General features: G+C 46.9%; 1 protein-coding gene across 8 annotated transcripts; it reads left to right on the top strand.

Moving 5' to 3' along the window:
* Positions 1-2,146: 2,146 nt before the first annotated feature.
* WDR31 (WD repeat domain 31) lies at positions 2,147-20,451 on the top strand. Of its 8 annotated transcripts, none has more exons than XM_072842417.1 (12): positions 2,194-2,278; positions 3,623-3,810; positions 5,890-5,994; positions 9,779-9,919; positions 10,246-10,378; positions 12,331-12,405; positions 13,185-13,329; positions 13,642-13,742; positions 15,138-15,205; positions 16,218-16,359; positions 18,542-18,704; positions 20,252-20,451. In XM_072842417.1, exons 4-12 carry the CDS (start codon positions 9,807-9,809, stop codon positions 20,410-20,412), a joined length of 1,101 nt encoding a protein of 366 aa, XP_072698518.1. In that variant the 5' UTR covers positions 2,194-2,278; positions 3,623-3,810; positions 5,890-5,994; positions 9,779-9,806; the 3' UTR covers positions 20,413-20,451. The 8 variants fall into 8 exon arrangements, with proteins under 8 accessions (XP_072698524.1, XP_072698517.1, XP_072698520.1 ...); XM_072842420.1 differs by having other exon boundaries at positions 9,776-9,919; XM_072842423.1 differs by lacking the exon at positions 3,623-3,810 and having other exon boundaries at positions 2,147-2,278; positions 10,249-10,378.
* The last annotated feature ends 1,899 nt before the right edge of the window (positions 20,452-22,350 follow it).

Genomic DNA, 22,350 nt, shown 5'->3' with positions numbered 1-22,350 from the left:
TCAAAATAAGTTTTAGACCAGCCCTGATGAGAGAAGCTACAGAGAATTTGTGGCCATTTGTAATTTCTCACACTCTGGCATGATGTTGGCCTGAACCAAGGTGGTGGGTCGAGAGAAGTGGACAGATTTTTTTTTTTTTAAAGGATATATCAGGGGCAGAAATAAGAAGTCTTGGGGTTTGTTCTGGAACTAGGAAGATAGAGTGAAGTTACAAATGACTCCAAGATCCTTGACGTGGGTGATTGGTGAATGGTAGTGCCCAGCATTCAGAGGGAAAAGAGGAAGAACAGGTTTGGGAGTGGGGGGGGAGATGATGTTTTCAATATGTGTCACAGCCAGGTGGAGATGGATAGAAAGCAGGTAGATATGCAGGTGTAGGGAAACGTCTGGCTAGAGATACCAGTTTGGGAGTCTCGGGTGCCTTAAACCTAAAGTATCTTCCAGAAGACCTGCATCCTCAGACCTGGGAAATCTTGAGGGCAGGGATTAGGTAAATCAACTCCGTAGCTGCATTCAGCCTAACCAGTGTCTCAGGGCAAAACTGTCAGTCTTTGCCGGTTGAAGGTTCCCAGGCTGTTGTGGACAAAAGAGATTAAGGTTACAGGGAGAGCCCTCAGCTCTGGACTAAGATCAGTGTTGGTACGGGGGTAGATCCCAGCTTCTGTTGGGAACAACAGGACACTGACTCAGAAAGTCATGAATAAGTGCATCATCACGGAGGGAGGTCTACAGGGGCTAGAGGAACCCTCATCAAGAATGTTGTGGAGGTGGGGCACCTGGGTGGTTCAGTGGCTGAGCATCTGCCTTTGGCTCAGGTTGTCATCCTGAGGTCCTGGGATTGAGTCCCACATCAGGCTCTACACAGGGAGTCTGCTGCTCCTTCTGCCTATGTCTCTGTCTCTCTCTTTCTCTCATGAATAGGTAAATAAAATCTTTAAAAAAAGGAATGCTGTGGAGGGTATTGCCTCTTCCAGTTGGAAGACAGACACATAAATAAAATCTTTAAAAAAAAGAAAAAATGGCCCAGTGGTTGAGCATCTGTCTTTAGCTCAGGGCGTGATCCCGGAGTCCCCGGATTGGGTCCCACGTCGGGCTCCCTGCGTGGAGCCTGCTTCTCCCTCTGCCTGTGTCTCTGCCTCTCTCTCTCTGTGTGTGTGTGTGTCTCTCATGAATACATAAATAAAATCTTAAAAAAAAAAAAAAAAGAAGAAGACAGACCCAATGGCCAGTCCTAGTATATTGCGAAGCGAATTTCCTCTTACCACCCCTACACCTGTTCCCACAGGCACCTAACTTTGGGAAGCTCCCCAAGTCTTCACTGAAGGCAGTTCTGCTGGAAGATCAGCACCACAGCAGGGCCCTAGGAGGTGCAAGAGAAATGTTGGCTAGCATCCCATTCATTCATGCATTCATTCACTCATGCATTCATTCATTCATTCATTCGACATTCCACAAGCCCTTACTCTACACCAAACCCCGTGCCCTAGGAATACAGAAATGGGTCGACTCGAGTCTGGAAGCAATGCACCTGCCGCTGCTGTTAGTTCCTGCCACTGTCTTCCCTCTGCACCTCACGAAGGATACTGAGGGGTCTTTGCTGCGGTGCTGGGCTGTGAGGTCTCGGTGCAAGAGAGAATGAAAGGCATAGGAGTGTGGGGGACCTGCAGAAGGGCCCAAGGATGGCACCGCGGGCGGAACCACAGGAGGCTCTGCAGAAATACACCCCCACCTCCCCCTGCGCCAATATTTATTTATTTATTTATTTATTTATTTATTTATTTATTTATTTATTTATTTATTTATAATCCTTATTTAAAAGATGACGATTCAGGGACGCCCGGGTGGCCCAGCGGTTAAGCGCCCGCCCTCAGCCCAGGTCGTGACCCTGGAGACCTGGGATCGAGTCCCACGTCGGGCTCCCTGCATGGAGCCTGCTTCTCCCTCTGCTTCTCTCTCTCCCTGTGTCTCTCTTGAATAAATAAATAAAACCTTTAAACAGTAAATAAATGAGGATTTTTCGTTCCTCGGCGACCGTTCCGGCGGTCCCGCCCCTCTCGCAGGCGATGGACCCGCCGGCCTGGAGCCTCAGCGGCCGGCGAGCGGAACTGCGGTTCCGGGGAGAGCGAGCGCCCGGAGGCTTTTCGCGGGGACCCCCGCCCTAGCGACGCGCGCCGCGTTGCTAGGGGCGGAGACGCGGGAGGCTGTGCCGCGTGGTGGCGGCGGACGCCTCGCACTCGGCGCCCCCCGGGCCTCGGCTCCCGGCCCCGCCAGCCCGCCGGTGGGTATGGAGCGCGAGGAGGGCGGCGGGGAGGGGCGGGGGGAGCCCTCGCGCCCCGCAGGCTGCAGCCGCCCGCCTGCTGAAAGCGGGGAGCTCGAGGGCCGGCCCTGGGCTGGGAGGTGCCGCAGCGCCCCCCCCCCATCTTGGGGGATGAACCACGCAGCCCCCCCTCCCCACCCACCCCCACCCTCCCCATAAGCTTTGACAGTCCGCGTGGGTAGACCTGAGAGACTGGAAGGGAACACTGGACACAGGTTGTCCCCTAAACTTGGGGCAACCTTAGTGGAAATTCTGGCCTAATGCTGGCTCCCTGTGAGACTCTGGGCCTCAGTTTCCCCCTCTGTACCACGAGGGTGTCGAATCAGGCCATCTTCCCGTGGTTCCACGGCGGCTTTGTTTGTATTTGTTTAGGGTTTGATGCCCTGTGCGCGCCCCGCCCCCCAAGGAGATCTGGGGAGAGGGAGGGAGATGGGACATCAGCGTTTACCTGAGCAGTGGACCGGGAGTCAGGGAAGTCAGGGCAGGTACCCCGGCTCTGCCTCTGCCTCGTGTGACCTTTAGCAAGTCTCCACCTTCTGCTGAGTCGCACTTTCTCCGTGGAAATGACAATTGGGTATCTGCTGCAGTGTAACGAGGAGGCTGCACTGGAGACTTAAAAGAGAATTGTCTGCCTTAGGTTTAGAGTGACCTCTTGGTATCTTAAGGTCCGCGGAAACCAAATTGAGGCAGAAATGGGTCCTGGGATTCAGATTTAAGCCTAGTTTCATCTGGAACCAACAAGGATGTCCAGAGCCATAACTGGGTTTATGGCTTTTCCTAGTCCTCTCCAGCCTTTCCTGAACCTGAAATTTGGGACAGAGCCCCGGGAACTGTTCCCTGAATGATTTGTTGTTGGGCAATTTTGAAGGACCCTTATGTGGTTGGGTCCTTAAAAGCTTCTTGCAGGGCGCCTGGCTGGCTCAGTCAGCAGAGCGTGTGACTCCTGAGCTCAGGGTAGCTTGAGTTCAAGCTGGCCGTTGGGCATGCAGCCTACGTTATTTTTTAAATTTTTATGTGTTAAAGATTTATTTATTTGAGAGAAAGAGTGTGAGCGAAGAGGGTGGAGAAGCAAAGGAGAGAGACAAGCGGACCCCACGCAGAGCCCAATCCCAGGGGCTGGATTTGGTCCTGATCTCAGGACTCTGAGATCATGATCTTAGCCAAAACCAGAAGTCAGACACTGAACTGACTGAGCCACCCAGGTGCCCCTGGAGCCGACTTAAAAAAGAAAAAAAAAAAAAAAAAAAAGGCTGCTTGCTAAACAACTCTTCACCTTAGTATGCCATTCATTCATTCATTCCACAGATATTTGCCTTGCATCCATTCTCCCAGGCCGTGCTTAAATCTCAGATACAAAAATGAGCACGATGCTTTCCCTCTTCTCAAGTGTATTGGATGTTCACAGTATAAACAGTGGAAGATAACTGAATAGTGTTTTTGCTTCTTTGATTAGTCTACTCATAATAAATCACAACTACACGGACATTATTGAAGTATGTATACTCTGCTGTTGAGATTTTATTTTTTTTATTTTTTAATTTTATTTTATTTATTTTTTTTAATTTTTTATTTATTTATTGATAGTCACACAGAGAGAGAGAGAGGCGCAGAGACACAGGCAGAGGGAGAAGCAGGCTCCATGCACTGGGAGCCCGATGTGGGATTCGATCCCGGGTCTCCAGGATCGCGCCCTGGGCCAAAGGCAGGCGCCAAACCGCTGCACCACCCAGGGATCCCTGTTGAGATTTTAAATTGCCTTGGTATATAATACAGAACTTAAAGAATTCTTAGCCTTAATGTGATCAATCACTCTGGCCAAGAGACATAACTGGCTTAGGTTTAATATCCTTCAGACTCATATACCCATTTATATATATTCTCTTTGTATATTTGTTACATATGTTTAACATGTGTGTATTAACAGTAGCATTAATGGTGTAAGTTGGCAGAAATTGCTCCTTTCAGTTGCTGTTCTTGTTAATCTAGCCATCATGCCAGTAGCCAGGTTCACATCATGCCAGTAGCCAGGATCAAGAGGGGGCTTTCTACGCACTAGCTTTTATAGAGATGCAGTGTAATGTGCTGACCCAGCACAAGAGCTCTGGAGTCAGACTGCCTGCATTCAGGTTTCAGCTCTGCCACTTATTTGCAACTTGTCTGTAAAGTTGCAGGTTGTCTAACATCTCTGCACCCCACTTTTCTCATCTTCAAAAGAAGATAGTAACAGCATCTAGCTCAGAGGCTTGTGGAATACATCAGAAGAGTTAAAGAATATAAAGCATTTAAAATAGTCCTTGGCACATCATAGTGCTGTCTTTAATCTTTTTGTTTGTTTGTTTTATGATTTAATTAATTAATTTGAGAGAGAGATCATGGGGTGGGGGGAAGGGTAGCAGGAGCAGCAGACTCCCTTTTTAGCAGAGAGCCTGACGTGGGGTTCAATCCCAGGACCCCAGGATCATGACCTGAGCTGAAGGCAGACGCTTAACTAACTGAGCCACCCAGGCGCCTACCATCTTTGATCTTTACAGAAACCCAGTGAAGATATTCCATCTTACATATAGGAAACAGATTCCAAGAGGCTCAGCAGTTTGCCCAAGACCGCAGGGAACTGTAAGTCAGATCTGAGTCTGTCCAATTCCCGTGCTGATGCCCTGAATCAAATGTTATCTCGGACTCTTCTGTGTTGCTCTGCATTTTTAGAATAAGCTACACTGTTAATTGGTAGGGTTTATTTATTCGAGTTCTTAAAATAGAGCTGTTAAAATGCAATAAAACCCCACGTCAAGAGAGCTATCTAGTTAGAGTTTTGAGCAGATAATGTTCCTGCCCTGATTCTTTAGATCTTTAGATAAAGGGTTTATATTGTGATGATTTTGAAAAGCTCTTCCATCTCAAATTCTATGATTCATTCTTACTAAAGTATTATTTTAAACAGGAGAAACTGCCTTTCTCATGGCAACAGTGGCAGTCAGCTCTGGAAATTTTTGAACAGAAGTACTATAAGAAAAATAAGTGTTTAATGATGTACTTAAATATTTAAATATCTCCTTCTTTGGGGGTGCCTGGCTGGCTCAGTCAGTAGAGCATAAGACTCTTGACCTCAGGGTTGTAAATTCAAGCCCCACGTTGGGTGTAGAGTTTACTTAAATAAATGCAAATTAAAAATAGTTGTATAGGGATGCCTGAGTGGCTCAGAGGTTGAACGTCTGCGTTTCACTCAGGGCATGATCCTGGGATCCAGGATCGAATCCCACATCGGGCTCCCTGCATGGAGCCTGCTTCTCCCTCTGCCTGTGTCTCTTCCTCTCTCTCTGTGTCTCTTGCGAATAAATAAATAAAATCTTTTAAAAAATTATAAAAAATAGTTGTATAATTAACATTATGGTACACTTCCCTAATTGTTGGAAATATGCCAGTTATAAGATATTGGAATTTTGGAACGTATCTCTTTGTGAGGGAAAGCTATACTCAACAATCTCTTTAATTAAACAAGGTCTTTATTTACCTTGTGAATCTCCTTTCAGTGCAAGCATATGCTTAGAGAGAGATTAATTTAAGCATCTTTTCAGTAATTACAGAGATTAGGAAGTGGCTGCCTGAACTGTTTCCCAAAGGATAAACATTACAAAGCACTGAACACGGCAGCTCACCAAGAAAATCCTATTGGTTTGGGGGTAAGTAATTCTAAAAGTTATCTTTTGCTTAGAATGTCCTGTGAGTGCTCTTCACATGGAAAATACGGCTCCCTGCAGTAGAGCTAAGAGTCCCATCAGTTTGAAGCAAGGCCAATCCGTTTATAGCACCTGCTCTGTTTGGTGACCTAGATCTGTGGACAGCCTCTATCCTTAAATTGATGATAAGGTTGAAATGGGCTATGCTGGCAGATGGGAAGCCCCTCACCCTCTCCCTGTCTACAAGCGATACACCATCGCAAGATTTTTAAAAATTATCCTGGCGTATTTTCTGTCAGCATATCGTGTGCTTAGTATAGAGAATCCTAGACTGTCTGAACAGGAAGGGACCTTTGGTTCCCACTTCTTAGCAAGAAATGATGTTGCCAGAGTGTGTGAGCCACTAGAGGAACAGCGATGAACATGACCAAGTCCTTCCTCTTGTGGAGCACAGTCTACTAAAAATGATCTAATGTGCTGTCCTCGTTTATAGATGGGGCAGCTGAGGTGCAGAGCAGGGGACGGAGGAGCCCAAGGACACACAGCGGGATGAGGCAGCCTTGGGGCTGGTGCCCAGGGCTCCTGGTGCCACACACGGTGTTCTTTCCACCGCACTGTGCTTCCTTGCAGTCACCTATCTTGTCCGGAGGTCAACTCTGGCAGCTTCTCAAAGTGTAGGCTGCAGTTCTGGAACACGGTTTTTTAATGGTTACGATCGAGAATACTTGGTGAATTTTAACTTGCTGTTCTTCCTGTAGACCATTCTTCCAAGAGCTGGGCTGGTCATGCCTGTAAGAAACTCATCTCTTAAAAAAAAAAAAAAGAAAAAAGAAAAAGAAACTCATCTCTTATGGGCACCCGGGTGGCTCAGTCGGTTGAGCATCAGACTCTTGATTTGGGCTCAGGTCACAATGGCAGCATCTGGCCCCATGCTGGGTGTGGAGCCTACTTAGGGGTCTCTCTCTCCCTCTCCCTCTGCATGCCCCCCCACCCACGTAATAATTTAGAAACTCAACTCCTAGACTTTAAGCAGAGTCTCCAAAAGATGGGAACTCGGTACTCCCACCCTCCCTTTACTTCTCTCTATCCTCTGGCTTCTCAGAATAGCTAGTTGCAGAGGACATGAGTGACCCAGAGTAGCTGAGATTAGCCCCTACCTCGTCAGATACGTTCAGTCCCAGCAGATATCCTCCTGGCCATGTCTTCCTGTCACTTTCTTCGTATTTCACCAGCCACCAGAATAGGAGCTGCACAAATCAGGTGCTTAGGAGGTGTTTTCTGACTGAACATATGGATTAGCATCTTTGAATGTCTAATTCATTCTCTCTTAGTTCTAGCCTTGCCAGTTGTTGAGGACAATGCAAGTACATCTAAAAAACACTTAGTAATTCTATTTCTTGTAATATGTCATCCATTGTTGGCATTATTTAAGTTCTAGGCCAGTGGTTCATAAACTTTTTGGTCTCAAGACTTCCTTTTACTGGGGAGGGGGTGCCTGGGTGGCTCAGTGAGTCAAGCCTCCGACTCTTGGTTTCAGCTCAGGTCATGATCTCATGAGCTGTGGGATCCAGCGCCGCTGTGTCAGGCTCCATGCTCAGTGGGGAGTTTGCTTGAAAGATCTTCTCCCTCTGCCTCTCCCCTGCTCGCTCTCTCTCTCTCTCTAAAAATAAATAAATCTTTTGAGAAAAATTATTGGGGATCTTAAAGAGCTTTTGTTTATGTAGGTCATAGATTGGGTTCTACTCTGCCAGCTATTGACATTTAACACAGATTTTTATGGGAGCAGCCTGGGTGGCTCAGCAGTTTGGCGCCGCCTTGGCCCGGGGCCTGATCCTGGAGAGCTAGGATCGAGTCCCACGTCCGGCTCCCTGCATGTAGCCTGCTTCTCACTCTGCCTGTGTCTCTGCCTCTCTCTCTCTGTCTCTCGTGAATAAATAAATAAAATCTTAAAAAAAAAAACCCCACAGATATTTTAAAAATATTTACTTATTCATGTTAATAATAATAGACTTATTATATAGGTTAGCATAAAATAATTTTATGAAAAATGTGTTTTCCAAAATGCACAAAAAATTTGGTTGGAGAGACTGGTATTGTTTTACATTTTTGCAGTTCTTGTTCATATTTGGTTTCAACATAAGGCAGTTGGATTCTCTCTTTTTAAAGATTTTATTTATTTATTCATGAAAGACAGAGAGAAAGGCAGAGACACAGGCAGAGGGAGAAGCAGGCTCCACGCAGGGAGCCTGACGTGGGACTTGATCCTGGGACTCCAGGATCACGCCCTGGGCCTAAGGCAGGTACTAAACCACTGAGCCACCCAGGGATTCCAGGCAGTTGGATTCTCATGTCAGCTTCTGCATTCAGCCTATTGGCAATATGTGGTTGGGGTTGTAGTGTAAGAAGAAAATCAGACCTCACACAGAGTTGTAGTTGGAGGAAGGAGGACCATACGGACTCCTTGAAAGGGCCTCAGGAATCCCCACCGGCCCTCAGACCAGTCTAGGTCATTACCTGTGTTGTCTCATGTTGTGTCATCAACTCTCACATCTCATTCTTTTTTTTTTTTTTTTTAAAGTAGGCTCCATGCCCAACTTGGGGCTTGAACTCATGACCCTGAGATCAAGAGTTGCATACTCTCCCGACTGAGCCAGCCAGGTGCCCCTCATATCTCATTCTTACTACAGAATAACCTGGCACACTGGTTTAAAGAAGTGTCACATGAAATCATTTAAAAACAAACCAGCAAGCTATGACCTTTTAGAATAACTTAGGTTCTTTTCAAGAAGCATCACTGGTGAAAATTATCTTTTATTTTCAAATACACATTCCTAGTATTTATTGTGGCACAATTACGTATAGTATAAAATGTATTGTTATTTAGTACAGGGACAGTGTTACACAACGATCACCACTGTCTAGTTCCAGAATATTTACATGATCCAGGGGGATCCCTGGGTGGCTCAATGGTTTAGTGCCTGCCTTCATCCTAGGGTGTGATCCTGGGGTCCTCTGATCGAGTCCTGCATCGGGCTCCCCGCAGGGAGCCTGCTTCTCCCTCTGCCTGTGTCTCCGCCTCTCTCTGTGTCTCTCATGAATACATAAATAAAATTTTTTTTAAAAAGCAACAAAACATTTTCATGATCCAAAAAGGAAACTCTGTTCCCTCATCACCCCAGCCCTTGGCAAGCACTAATCTGCTCTCTGTCCATATAGATTCTGACTGGGGGTATTTCATACCAATGGTCTCATAGAATACGTGGCATTTTGTGTCTAGCTTCTTTTGCTTAGTTTGATGTTTTCGGGGTTCATCCATCTTATAGTATGCTTCATTATGTTATTTATTTTTATGGCTAATATTCATTGTATGGACATACCACATTTTGTTTTTCCACTCATCCACTGATGGCCATTTAGGGTGTTTCCCCCTCTTGGCAATTGTGAACAGTGCAGCCACAAACATTCACGTATAATTTTTTGGGCGAACACCTGCTTTCAATTCTTCTGGGTGTCTTCTCAGGAGTGGAATTCTTGAACATATGGTAATTCCACATTTAACTTGTTGAGAAACCTCTTTGTATTTTTAAAATTCGTTTTGTCTTTGTTTTTCCTGATCTGATTATGCTTTATGGGTGGAGGGGGGTTGTACATTCCCAGGGCATAAGAGGAGGCAGGGGAAAGAGGAAAAGCAAACAAGTACAATAAATTAGTCTTTTAAAAAAATAAGGCTTCATTTTACATAACCACACTAACAAAATGAACAGTATGTATTCTTTTTACTAAGCAGGGAACACAGCTTCCAGTAGCTACAAGGGATGCTGCTGCTCGGGTGCCATCTGAAACGAGCTCCTCACAAGGTTTTGTGTAGCTTCTGTGCAGGGATGGGGAAGCTGCAAAGCAAACTCAAACACAGCACTTATAAATACAGGTATGGCAATCCTGCATTGGGATCCCAATTTTGTCATGTTGCATTAAAATTCTCCACTAAAGAAAGAGAAGGCCCAGAGCGATTATTGATGACCTTCCCCGAACAGGCAGTTTTCCCCTTTATTGGATTCCAATCCTTCAGGCATTCCGAGCAGACTCGGCATTAATAATCCCATTTCTGGCAATGGCCGTGGGTCTCCCTTCTGCACTTCTTTTCCAGATTTCTCCTCAGGCTGGCCTCTCCTGTGGGCCATCTCATCTTCCCCTTGCCCCCCCCGCCCCCGTACTCTGTACCAGTGGGCCTCTCATTTGCCATCCTCTCTTTAGCAGGCCCGACGAAATTATAGAAGAGAGAACTCAAACTAAAGCCTGTCTGGAGTATAGCCCAGCCCACGTGGATACGGTTTCGGTCGTTGCTGCCCTGAACTCAGACCTGTGTGTCTCTGGAGGAAGAGATAAGGTGGGGTTTGTGGTGCTTTCCAGGGAACCAGCTTACTGTGGCCAAGGGAAGGTATTTGAGAAGGAAGCGCTGATTCTCTGGTTCTAGCAGCAGCGTCGAGTAGCGTGAAACCATAGGCTCTGTCGGTTGAGCGTCCGACTCTTGATTTTGGCTCAGGTCGTGAACTCAGGGTGATAAGACCAAGCCCTGCATCAGTGGGGACTTGGAGCCTGCTTGAGATTCTTTCCCCCTCCCCTGCTGTCCTCCCTACTGCTTGTGCGCTCTCTCTCTCTCTCTCTCAAATAAATATTAAATTAAAAAAAAAAAGAAAGTCCAGTCTCTTTTATCCTGCTCTTTTGCCCAAATCTCTAACTGGCATGCATCATAATTCTGCCCTTCTGTGTTCCTGTCTTTCCTCCCACTGACACTGAATCTGATTGCTTCTTCCCGTCACGTTTGCTTCCATCACAGGACTCACAGCTAGGATGGTGGTAGCAAAAATGTTGATTCTTTTAATACCTCTCATTTTCATATTTCATGGATTTTTAAAAATTTATACATTTATTTTACTTATTTGAGAGAGAGAGAGAGAGAGCGCAGGGGGAGGGGCAGAGGGAGAGAATCTTCAAGCAGACTCCCTGCTAAGCATGGTGCTCAATCCCACAAGCTATGAGATCATGACCTGAGCGGAAACCAAGAGTCAGAAAAGTTCAACCAGCTGAGCCATCCAGACACCCCTGTATTTCCCAGATTCAAAGAGGTTCATGTTTTGATACTTGAGCACCTCCGAAGTTAGTATGCATCTAAAAATTGAGTGATAGGGGCACCTGGCTGGCTCAGTCAGTAGAATGTATGACTCCATCTCAGGGTTGTGAGTTCAAGCCCCACATTTGGTGTGGAGCCTACTTAAAATAAATTTTAAAATAAAAATAAAAACTGTTGATAAAGCATGGATATAATTTAATTGGCAGCAGTTTGTCTTAAAGTTGATATCATCTTAGATGTATGAATTTTATTTATATGATCTTCACCTGTGAGGGGTAGGTCGGGAAGGATTATCCTCTCTGTTTTACAGATTAAGAAACTGGCATTTAACCAGGTTAAGTGCTAACATGCTCCTTTCTCTCTAGCATCGAATTACAGAGACTGGGCCAGAGGATGCTAAACAGGGAGTCTCCTGTTCAGGAGATTTATGACAAAATGTTAAAGTATAGGGCCGCCCAGGTGGCTCAGAGGTTTAGCACCACCTTCAGCCCAGGGTCTGATCCTGGGGACTGGGGATTGAGTCCCACGTCGGGCTCCTTGCATGGAACCTGCTTCTCCCTCTGCCTGTGTCTCTGCCTCTCTCTGTGTCTCTCATGAATAAATAAATAAAATATTAAAAAAATGTATTAAAGTATATACCTAGAAAAAGGACAGAAAGAAAGTTTTAATGATGATTCTCTCTGGCAGATGGGATTATGGATTTTTTTTAATTAGAAAAAAGTGTGATGTGTTTTACAATCGTGTGAGTATACATAACACTACTGAACTGTACACCTTAAAATGATTAAGATGGTAAATTTTCTTTTTAAAGACTCATTTATTAAAGAGAAAGTGCAGGGGGAAAACTCTTATCCCACGTAGAATTCTAATTCAGCATCCATGACCAGAATCTCAGGCTGTCAGTTCCCTTTGAGGAGTGTCCTCCTGAACCCATCAGCAAGGCTCAGAGCAGTGGCCCATTGCCTTGCAGAGAGACAGAGCACCCATCAGGAGGAAAGAAAAGAAAGTCCACATAGGGAGACAAGACTAGGGATACAACAATAAAGCCCTAACGCTTGACGCAAGTCCCTTGACAGAGAGGGAGAAATTAGGTAGAGAATGAAATAAAGGCTTGTTTCAATTAAATAAAATATTTACTTAAAATATTCAGAGATTCACTTCACTGAAAATATTACAGAGATGCTAATGACTCTAATGACTCTCCGCAGACAGTTGTGGCCTATAACTGGAAGACTGGAAATGTGGTGAAAAGGTTCAAAGGACATGAGCGAGAAATCACTAAGGTAATTATCAAATGATCATTATCAGGGAGGGAACTTGGAACTGAATAAAGGAGTATTAATGGCTCTAGATGTAGGAGTGATTGGATATTCAGTCTTAAAAATAACGCAAGGGCCTCATTTGATGCCATGAGGCCCTATTCGAGGAAAAGCAGAGCAAACCATTCCCTTAGCTATTCTATTGTTACAGGCATATTAGACATGATTTTTATTTGGTCACTAAGCCCTTAATAGTTCAGGTGGTAAATAGAGAACAACTCTCCCTGCTTATCCTAATTCAACAGGGACATGTTTGGAGGCTGCCTGTGTGTTTACTGTAGGTAGAAAAATAATAAATGATACAATTTCTTTATATTTTAAATATATTATAAATAAATTATAAGTAAATAAATGATAAAATCTCTATACTCAGGAACCCCTCTTGGGGAAATTTTTAAAAAGCCAACAACAGCTAAATAAAAATTAATTTATTAAAAAAGCATTGCAGGGTAGACTGAGCTCCTAGCAAAAAGGATAGAGAATGCCAGTCTCTACAACTCCCCTCCCTGAAATCACCCTAAATGAACTGAAAAGCAGAATTGAGTTGCAGACTCTGTCATAGTGAAACCAGGCAATAGCCACAACTCATGGTGCAAAGTGTGGTAGCGACACACCAGATGCAGTGCATTCCCACGGCAACATAGAGAGAGCCTCAGGCTCTGACACCTGCAGCCCCAGGTCTGTTGCCCATTTTAAAGTCCAATCAAACAAGCACACCGGAACTTTTTTTTTCTCTTGAGCAGATAGCCTGTATTCACAAATCCAGCCAGTTCTTCAGCGCCTCTCGTGACAGGATGGTCATGATGTGGGACTTGCATGACCCCTCACAACCAAGGCAGCAGTTCTCTGGCCACGCCATGGTGGTCACTGGATTGGCTGTGAGTCCAGGTAAAGTCAAACAGATCTCTTCCTAATGCTGTCGTACTTTTTTTTTTTTTTAAGACCTATTTATTTATTTTGAGAGAGAGAAACTGAGTGGGTGTAAGCAGGGGGAAGAGCAGAGGCAGAGAGAGAAGCAGGCTCCCACTGAGCATGGAGCCTGACACAGGGCTCAATCTCATGACCCTCAGATCATGACCTGAGTGGAAACCAAGGGTCAGACACGCAACTAACTGAGCCACCCTGGTGTCCCCTGTTATACTTTCTGAAAAGCTCTGTGCCAGGCCCGTCTCATGGACCATGTTTCCCTTGTTTCCCCAGACTCATCACAGCTGTGCACTGGCTCTCGGGACAATACTCTGCTTCTGTGGGACGTTGGGACCGGACAGTGTGCGGAGAGAGCTTCTGTCTCCAGGAACCTGGTTAGTAACTCACACGCAGTAGAGAGTGGGACAGCAGGAGGGAGCAGGGGGCAAGGCACGCAGCCTGGGGGAGAGATGAGGAGACCTTCCGGGCAGGAGAGGCTGGGGGCCTTGCTACTGCTCACCCTGAGCTCTCTGTCAGACCCTGGCCTTTCAGGGTTTCCAGATTGGATGATCTTTTGAGGTCTTCTGCTCCAGAGAACACCTCCACTAGTTCACATTGGAATTTTAAGTGGTGTCCTCATTTGTTCCCTCAAAATGCAGCTATTCCATATCTGCTGTGCCAGGAGCAGGGTTAGCGGCCCAGGACACAGTCCACCAGAGCTCACAGCTTCTGGGCAAAGAAACAAGCATGACCTTTTTGCTCTAAGTATAATTTGCTTTATGAAGACCAGTGTTTTCTGGTAGCAGGCTGGTATATAGCCTCACAGCCTTTGAGGTCAGTCATACCTGGGTTCAAACTATGGATCCATCACTTTTAAGTAATCTCTACCCTACTGTGGGGCTTGATCTCACAACCCTGAGATCAAGAGTTACATGCTCTACTGACTGAGCCAGCCAGTCACCCCAAGGTCTGTCACTTTTTAGCTGTGTTACTCCAAGAAAGGCACTTAGACTGTCAGTGTCTTCATTTATAAAGTGGGGGGAATCCTATGACCTGACATTGGTAGATGTTCCTTTAGTGGTCATTAAATATCACGCATGGTTATCTTCTCCAGTTTTTTTTTAATTTTTATTTATTTTTTAAAGAGTTTATTTATTTATTCATGAGAGACACAGAGAGGCAGAGACACGGGCAGAGGGAGAAGCAGGCTCCATGCAGGGAGCCCGATGTGGGACTCGATCCCGGGTTTCCAGGATCACGCCCTGGGCCAAAGGCAGGTGCTAAACCGCTGAGCCACCCAGGGATCCCTCTTCTCCAGTTTTGAAGACAACCCTCCATGGCAAGGTGCGCTTGCTCTGTGCCCCCGGTATTTGTGGAGGTTGTTGGAAGAAAATCCTGTCACGTCGGGTTGTTTTGAAAACTGTTTCATGCCTGTCCAGCAGGGGGCTACAGGGATGGGGAGAAAGAACACTTCTGAACCCTGTGAGGCCTTAGAGCAGGGTTTCAGTGGTCCCACCACAGAACAGGGGGCTGCTCCCCTTAGCTGCTACTCGCCAGCAGCTCTCAGCAGCACACGTATGGGCACCTGCTACCATTGCTGCTGCCGATCCAGGGGATGTCAGTAGAGCACGACTGCTGGGTATCTACAAAACACCGACTCCCTCCAAGTCAAATGTGCTAGTCAGCATCCTTGGGAAGTGGTGGAGAGATGCTATTTAGCACAGTCTACAGGAATTACAGCGGAAGAATGACTTGGTGTGGAGAAGTTTTGAAAATTTTGCTCTTTCCAGGTCACTCACATGTGCTGGGTCCCTCAAGAACCATATATACTACAGACTTCTGAAGATAAAACCATCAGGTGGGCTTACTGAGCAGCAGTCAAGGTGTTTCTGGTGAAGGTTTGTGGTTCCCGTGCTTACATGACTCCCTTCCCTCCTCTGCTTCTCCTCCCTGCTGTGCCTTCCCAGGGCCTTCTGCCCTTTAGCCCCTCACTGAGACTGGGGTCTCTCTGACCTGGCCCCTTGGACCACCTGGGTAGAAGTCGAATGCCAGGAGGTCAGGCCAGGAAAAAGCCCTTGTCCTGAATGGTTTTGAAGCAGCTGATGTCTGACCCCCATATTCACCCCCTGTGTGAATATGTTCAGATTAACCTCAGGACCTGTCACTGGCTTGTCCCACCCTTCGGGCTGCCTGGCTCCACTTACTGCCCCTGCTCGGCTCCAGGTGTTCTCAATCACCCAGCCCTCAGATGAAGCCTTATCTGGGGAAATGGGGTTGGAATCCCCATTAGGAGAGTCATGAAGTAAATCGCTCTCGAGTAGAAAGCACAATGAGAAACTCTGGATCTCAGAAGACATTCATTCTACTTAGGAAATAGTGGGAATGAGGTAAGAGATGAAAATGAGACAAGAGGCTGAACAAAACATTCCCCCATGGACCCCATGACCCAGGTAGGCCAAGGCCTGCAAGTCTTTTGTATCTGATTCTGGAATGGTGACTTCTGCTCTGGATCATAATAACTATCTTTTTAAAAAAAAAAAAATTTAAGTCACAGGCACAGAAATATCCTCTTGTCCATCGAAAGCAGTATCCCAAAGGGCCAAATTAACAAATTAACTTGTACAGTTAGGATGCTTGGTCTAAATTCTTATTAACTGGATCTCAAAATAGAAGGAACTCAGACGTCATTCAGTTTGGTTATTTCCTGGCAGCTTTTGAGTCTCCAAGGTTGATCTGGTTCATACTCCTGTTTTTAGATAAATCATGACATTCTCTCTGACCGGCCGAAGCAGCAAAGAGCTGAGGCTTATGTTAGTGGGTATTTCGGACACATTTACCACAGACTCATTTCCTGCAGTCATGTCTTGCAGATTATGGGACAGCCGGGGGCTGCAGGTAGCTCATGTATTTCCCGCAAAGCAGCATATTCAGACCTATTGCGAGGTCAGTGAGGATGGACACAAGTGTATCTCCTGCAGCAACGGCTTTGGAGGGGAAGGCTGTGAAGCCACGGTAAGAGATTGTGGACGTCTGGGGGTCTGATGGCTGATGAGCAAATTATTTACTCTGACCTCACCTCCATACTGGGCTACATAGGCAAGCCCTACTAATGGCTCAGGCCTGTTTCAAGTGCATACTGTACGTGATTCTTTGCATTCCAGATGCATCTCTCAGGTAACTTCTATGAGCCTTGGGGCTTTCTGAATTGGTAGTGGAAAAGAGGGATGGGATGAGAGTCAAGATAGGAAGGTGCTAAACACAGAACCAGTTTGCTAACATCCCTACTCCCAGCAGAGCTGAGAAAGGGGAGGGACTATTTGAAGAGCCACATTATTTCCATTGTACATGTGGTCACAGTAAAGGAGGCTCAAGCTCTTCCAGGAAGTTTGAAGTGCCAGTGTTGGCCGATGGCCCACCCCAACCCTTACCCGTATACCTTTCCTCGCAGTTAATTTTGGGTTAGATTGCATTGGCTCCTTCAAAGTACCTTGGATTCCTCATTGTAGAATATAGGTTAAAAAGGGCATCTAGTCCAAATAGAACAATTACGGCTCCCATTGTATCAAACCTTACACACTAGGTGCTGGCCTGAGCACATGACATGGAGTATCTCATTTAATCCTTACAACAGCCTTGTCCGTTAGGTTCTATTATAATTGCCATTTTACAGCTGAGCAAATAGAGGCATGGCAAGTGAAATCTCTTGCACAAGACCACACCTCTGATAAGTGGTAGGTTGGGGTGTTGAATCCCAGGCTATTGATGTAGCATCTCTTTACCAAGCTAAGCATTTCTAACAACTACAACCGACAGTGTCCTGTGATTTCCTTATTTTCCGGATCGCTCTCCTCTCTGAACATTGTTCTTTTGAATTACATGGTATCCAGGGACTTCATTATTTTTTGGACACAATTCAGTTTGCTTTCCTCCTGGAACATTCTCTAGCGGTGGTCTGATCATATCAACAAGAGTGGGATGGGTAGAACTTTCACCTCCTTTGTTGGAGAGTCTCATCATCATTTACCAAGTTTTAGCATGTAGATAAGAAATTAGAAAGGCTGTGCCTCTGTGTACTTGTGAGAAGGTGTTCCCAACTGTGGGGTCTCCAAGGATCCACAGAGGCGAGGAGGCTGAATGTCAGGCAGCTCTTGAGCTGTTGTGTAGAAAGGCGACCTCGGGGCACCTGGGTAGCTCGGTCAGAGGAACATGTGATTCTTTCTCCTTTTTTTTTTTTTTTTTTTTAAGATTTTATTTATTTACTCATGAGAGACACAGAGAGAACGAGAGGCAGAAACACAGGCAGAGGGAGAAGCAGGCTCCACGCAGGGAGCCTGATGTGGGACTCGATCCCAGGTCTACAGGATCACACCCTGGGCTGAAGGCAAGTGCTAAACCGCGGAGCCACCCAGGGATCCCCAAGCATGTGATTCTTGATCTTGGGGTCATGAGTTTGAGCCCCACCTGGGTGTAAAGATTATTTGAATGAAAAACTTAAAAAAAAAAAAAAAGTAGCCAACCTCATACTGTCCCATCATCCTGTAGGACTTGGAGCTTTCATTTCCCTAACCATGACATTAATGAGGGAGGCAGCGACCCTCCCAGTACATCCTTAACCAGGGTTGTTTAAGATAGTCGATGTTTAAAATAATCATTAGGGAGGATGGGGTAGTTTGGTGATGGGCATTGAGGGCACGTGATGGGAGGAGCACTGGGTGTTACACACAACTGATAAATCATTGAACACTGCATCTGAAACTAAGTCGGTACTTTATGTTGGCTAATTGAATTTAAATTAGAAAAACAGGGACACCTGGGTGGCTCAGCGGTTGAGTGTCTGCTTTTGGCTCAGGACGTGATCCTAGGGTTGGGATTGAGTCCCACTTTGGGCTCTTTGTTGGGAGCCTACTTCTCCCTCTGTCTGTGTCTCTGCCTCTCTCTCACTGTCTCTCTATCAGGAATAAATAAGTAAAATCTTTAAAAACAAATAAATAAATTTAAAAAACAAAAAAATAATCATTGGATTGATGATTCGGTATGTGGGTGGATGGATGAAGATGAGGGGTAGCTACATAAGTGGGTAACTGGAGGGAAGAGGTGGGTCATGAGAAGGCGGGGAGGTGGAAGTCAGTGAGGGTAGCATGTATAAAGCTAGAGAGTAGGTACGTTTGAGCCAGCCGGTGTCATTACTCTACAGTTGTGGGACCTACGGCAGACGCGGAACAGAATATGTGAATATAAGGGCCATTTCCAGACTGTCGCATCCTGTGTCTTTCTACCAAGAGCACTGGCCTTGATGCCTGTAATTGCTACCTCGTCACATGACTGCAAAGTGAAGATTTGGAACCAAGATACTGGAGGTAAGCAGCCTGCTGGTGGTGCTTCTCAAAGTTACATGGAGTCCTAAAAGCTTCCTTGAAACTCTTTCTTTCCATTGCTCAGCAAGTACAAAGCCACCCATGTCTTGCCACTCTCCAGGCCCGTAGTGGTTAAAAGATGACAGTATGATATCGGGATTCTGCTGACCGTCTGGCTATAAGCCATCACTGCGGGAGCCCTGGTGCCATGCTGTTCAGACTGGTTCTGGAGAGCTCAAATACATTTAGCTCTTGGTAGTCTTTCTATCTGAAGTTCTTCCTCAGGTTTAAATGTGTGATGCTCAAAAACGTCTGACAAAGAGTAGAAGGATTGCCATTTTCAAATTCATTTTTAAGGTCTAAAATGAGAGTCTCAAAAAAATAAAATAAATAAATAAATAAAATGAGAGTCTCAGCTCGTGGCGGGGGTGAGGTAGCGTAAGGATGGTCTCCGCAAGACTGCCCGGTTTGACGCTGCAGCTAAGGTTTGAGATCACAGTAAGGTCATGATACGTCAAAGCACCAGAGAAAGACGCCTTGGGGAACACAGCTCCGCGGAGCCCTCAGTGAAGTGGAATGCCAGAGCCACTCCTACCGGCTGATGGTGAAATATTCAGGAATTTTTTATAAGGTCATAGTGGGAGTATTTACACCACAAAGGGTGCGAGTGCTATGAGTAAAGGTGGTTGGTTTTTTTCTTCCAGAAAGCTGCCTTACCAGCACTCCACTGGCTCCAAGCTATTTTGTCCTGGACCCTGAGTTCTGACAGACACAGGAATAGTGTGAACTTAGAGAATCGCATGGCAAATCCCTCCCACGGTTACTTTCCAGAAACTTAGCTCCCAGCAGGGGAGGATAGGGTAGCCCTATCTTTTCTCAGGGAAAAGACGTGAGATCATGTCCAGGGGCACACGAGCCGAACTTCCGTAGGGAGCACAGCCCTGCTGTATCCCCCACCTCTCCAGCTGCCCGGCACAAGAGTGGTGGGAGGTGGAGAGCGCCTGTCCCAAGAGTCCACGCTCCTAAACCTGAGACCAGGGACAGCAAGGTCTGAGAGTGCTGCCCGGCCCACCAGGTGTGCACCTGTAGATCTTAGAAGAGCAGCTTCCGAGACGGGGGCAGAGGGGACACTGGGACAGCTGGAGGCCCCCAGACTGCCCTGCAGGTCCCAGTTTCCTCTGTGTTGAAGGGAGCAAGGCCCCAGCAGCTGGAGAACAGCACCCCTGTCTGTTTGCTCCGCCCCAGCCCCTGCTCTGTACTCTGGGCCGGCGGTCAGGGAGGGCGCCAGGCCAGGCCCCGACTGGATGTGCCTCTCAGTGATACACACCTGGTTTGGGCCACGTGCCGTTCTCTGGAGTTGAAGCCTTGCGGCTGGCCCACGTCTGCCTTCCCCCGGTGCGCAGCCCTCTGGAGCACGGGTGCTGCTCCTGCCGGGGTTAGAGGCGGAGGGCACGCTTTACTGACGCGGTTCCTCACAGAGACCTCGCGCGCCCCGACGCCCCGACGCCGCGTGCTCGGCCTGAGCCGCCGGTTCTCTCTTCCTCCCCCAGCCTGCCTGTTCACCCTGTCCCTGGATGGATCAGGACCTCTGACCTCCCTGGCTGTTGGCGACACCGTCTCCTTGCTGTGTGCAAGTTTCAGCAGAGGAATTCACCTACTCCGAGTGGAGCGGGACCCCGGGCTGCAACTGCGGGAAGTGGCGGCCTTCTGAGGCCCAGAGACACTGGTCAATAGCAAACCGTGGCCCGTCCTTCCTCTGTGTGGCTTTGTTTTTCCCTGTGATCTTGCGGGGAGGGCGACGTGGGCCCTGGATTCTCTGCTTAGGTTCACTTGGCAGGTGCATCAGGGCTTGAAGGCCAGGTGCAGTTGAGAAACGTGGGCCAAGCGTAAGGTTCCCCATCTCGGTGCAAACCACAAGCAGTTTGCAGGAACCTTTGGGACCACTCTTTACAAAGTTCGTGGCTCCGAACGATGAGCTGTAGGTGTAAGAGTGATCGCCTCTGTCTGTGAGTCCGAACGCAGGGTTGAGTGTACTGGACTGACCTGTTCCAAGCCTCCCCAGAAGACAAAGCCTCAGGCGGAGCGGCGGTGTTCAGGTGGCCTCCTGGTTACCCAGCCGGGAAAGGGTAGCGCAGCCCCACAGGGGACATGGCTTGCGGATGTGGGATTCGGCTCCGGCCACTGCTCCTCGGCGAGGTGAAGAAGTCTTGGCTTCTACTCGGAGGAGCAGCCGAGCGCAGGTGGTGCATCCTACACCAGCGCTGAGGAGGCATGGAAATTAGACCCCAGGTGGCTTGAAAAGGCCAACGACTGCAGGGCCTTGCCCCGAATCCTAGTTATCAGACCTGTGCTGTGCATAAGAAAATGGAGAGGTTCTAGAGATTAAGGCTAAAAAAAGTGTCATTTGTACATTTTAATATTTTTGTTTCATTTTATATAAACTCTTTTGGGGGGATGGCCGGTGTGAGGCAAAGGGGAGTCTACAGCAGCAGTAGAACATAGACAGCAAGTGCCTAGGTGGCTCAGGAGTTGAGTGTCCAGTTCTTGATTTCAGCTCGATTCATGATCTCGAGGTTGTGGGATTGAGCCTCACGTCAGGCTGCACGATTAGTGGGGAGTCTGATGAAGATTCTCTCTAAAATAAGTAGGGCAGTCCCGGTGGCTCAGCGGTTTAGCGCCGCCTTCAGCCCGGGGCGTGATCCTGGAGACCTGGGATCGAGTCCCATGTCGGGCTTCCTGCATGGAGCCCGCTTCTCCCTCTGCCCCCCTCTCTCTCTCTGTGTCTCTCATGAATAAATAAATAAAATTAAGAAAAATGTGTTTTAAAAAAATAAAATAACAAATAAAAAAGTAAAATCTTAAAATAAAAAAAAATAACATAGAACAGAGGGATGGACTCCACCTTCTGCTGCCAACCACTGAACCTTCCTTGGTGAGGAGGGACTGGGTGTTCAGGCCGGCCTGTGTGGCCCCCAGGACATCCGTCCCCAGGATGGTGCTCGCAAGCCCATTTCCTTCAGGGAAGGTAGAGTCCCTCCTGCCTTCAGGAGAGCCCAAACATAAGGCAGCTGAGGCCTGAACATTAAATTGTGTGTGTGGCTGAAATTATAAGAGGATCTTTGTTTTTACTGAAAGGTTAAAAGTGATCTGGAAAAGATACAATTTGGAGTGCTATTCTTCACATATAATCTAGACTGTCTATAATTTAGGTCCCAATTTGTATTTAAAATATTGTTTTCTTGGAAATAGCTACCAGCTGGGGCACCTGGCTGGCTCAGTCAAAAGAGCATGTGACTCAGTCTCAGGGTCATGGGTTGGAGTCCCAAATGGTACGGAGATTACGTAAATAAATAAAACTTTAAAAATAGGGCTACTCAAAAAAAAAAAAAAAAAGAAAAGAAAAAAAAAAAGGGCAGCCCGGGTGGCTCAGCAGTTTAGCACCGCCTTCAGCCCAGGGACTGATCTTAGAGACCCAGGATCAAGTCCCTCGTCAGGCTCCCTGCATGGAGCCTGCTTCTCCCTCTGCCTGTGTCTCTGCCTCTCTCTCTGTGTCTCTTGTGAATAAATAAATAAAATCTTTAAAAAATAAATAAATAAAAATAGAGCACTCAGTTAAGCGACTGCCTTCAGCTCAGGTCATGATCCTGGG

The sequence above is a fragment of the Canis lupus genome, chromosome 10 (genome assembly GCF_048164855.1).
Source record: "Canis lupus baileyi chromosome 10, mCanLup2.hap1, whole genome shotgun sequence".
Taxonomy (NCBI): domain Eukaryota; kingdom Metazoa; phylum Chordata; class Mammalia; order Carnivora; family Canidae; genus Canis; species Canis lupus.
Note: the sequence above shows the minus strand (reverse complement) of the source record. Positions and strands in the feature narration are given on the sequence as shown.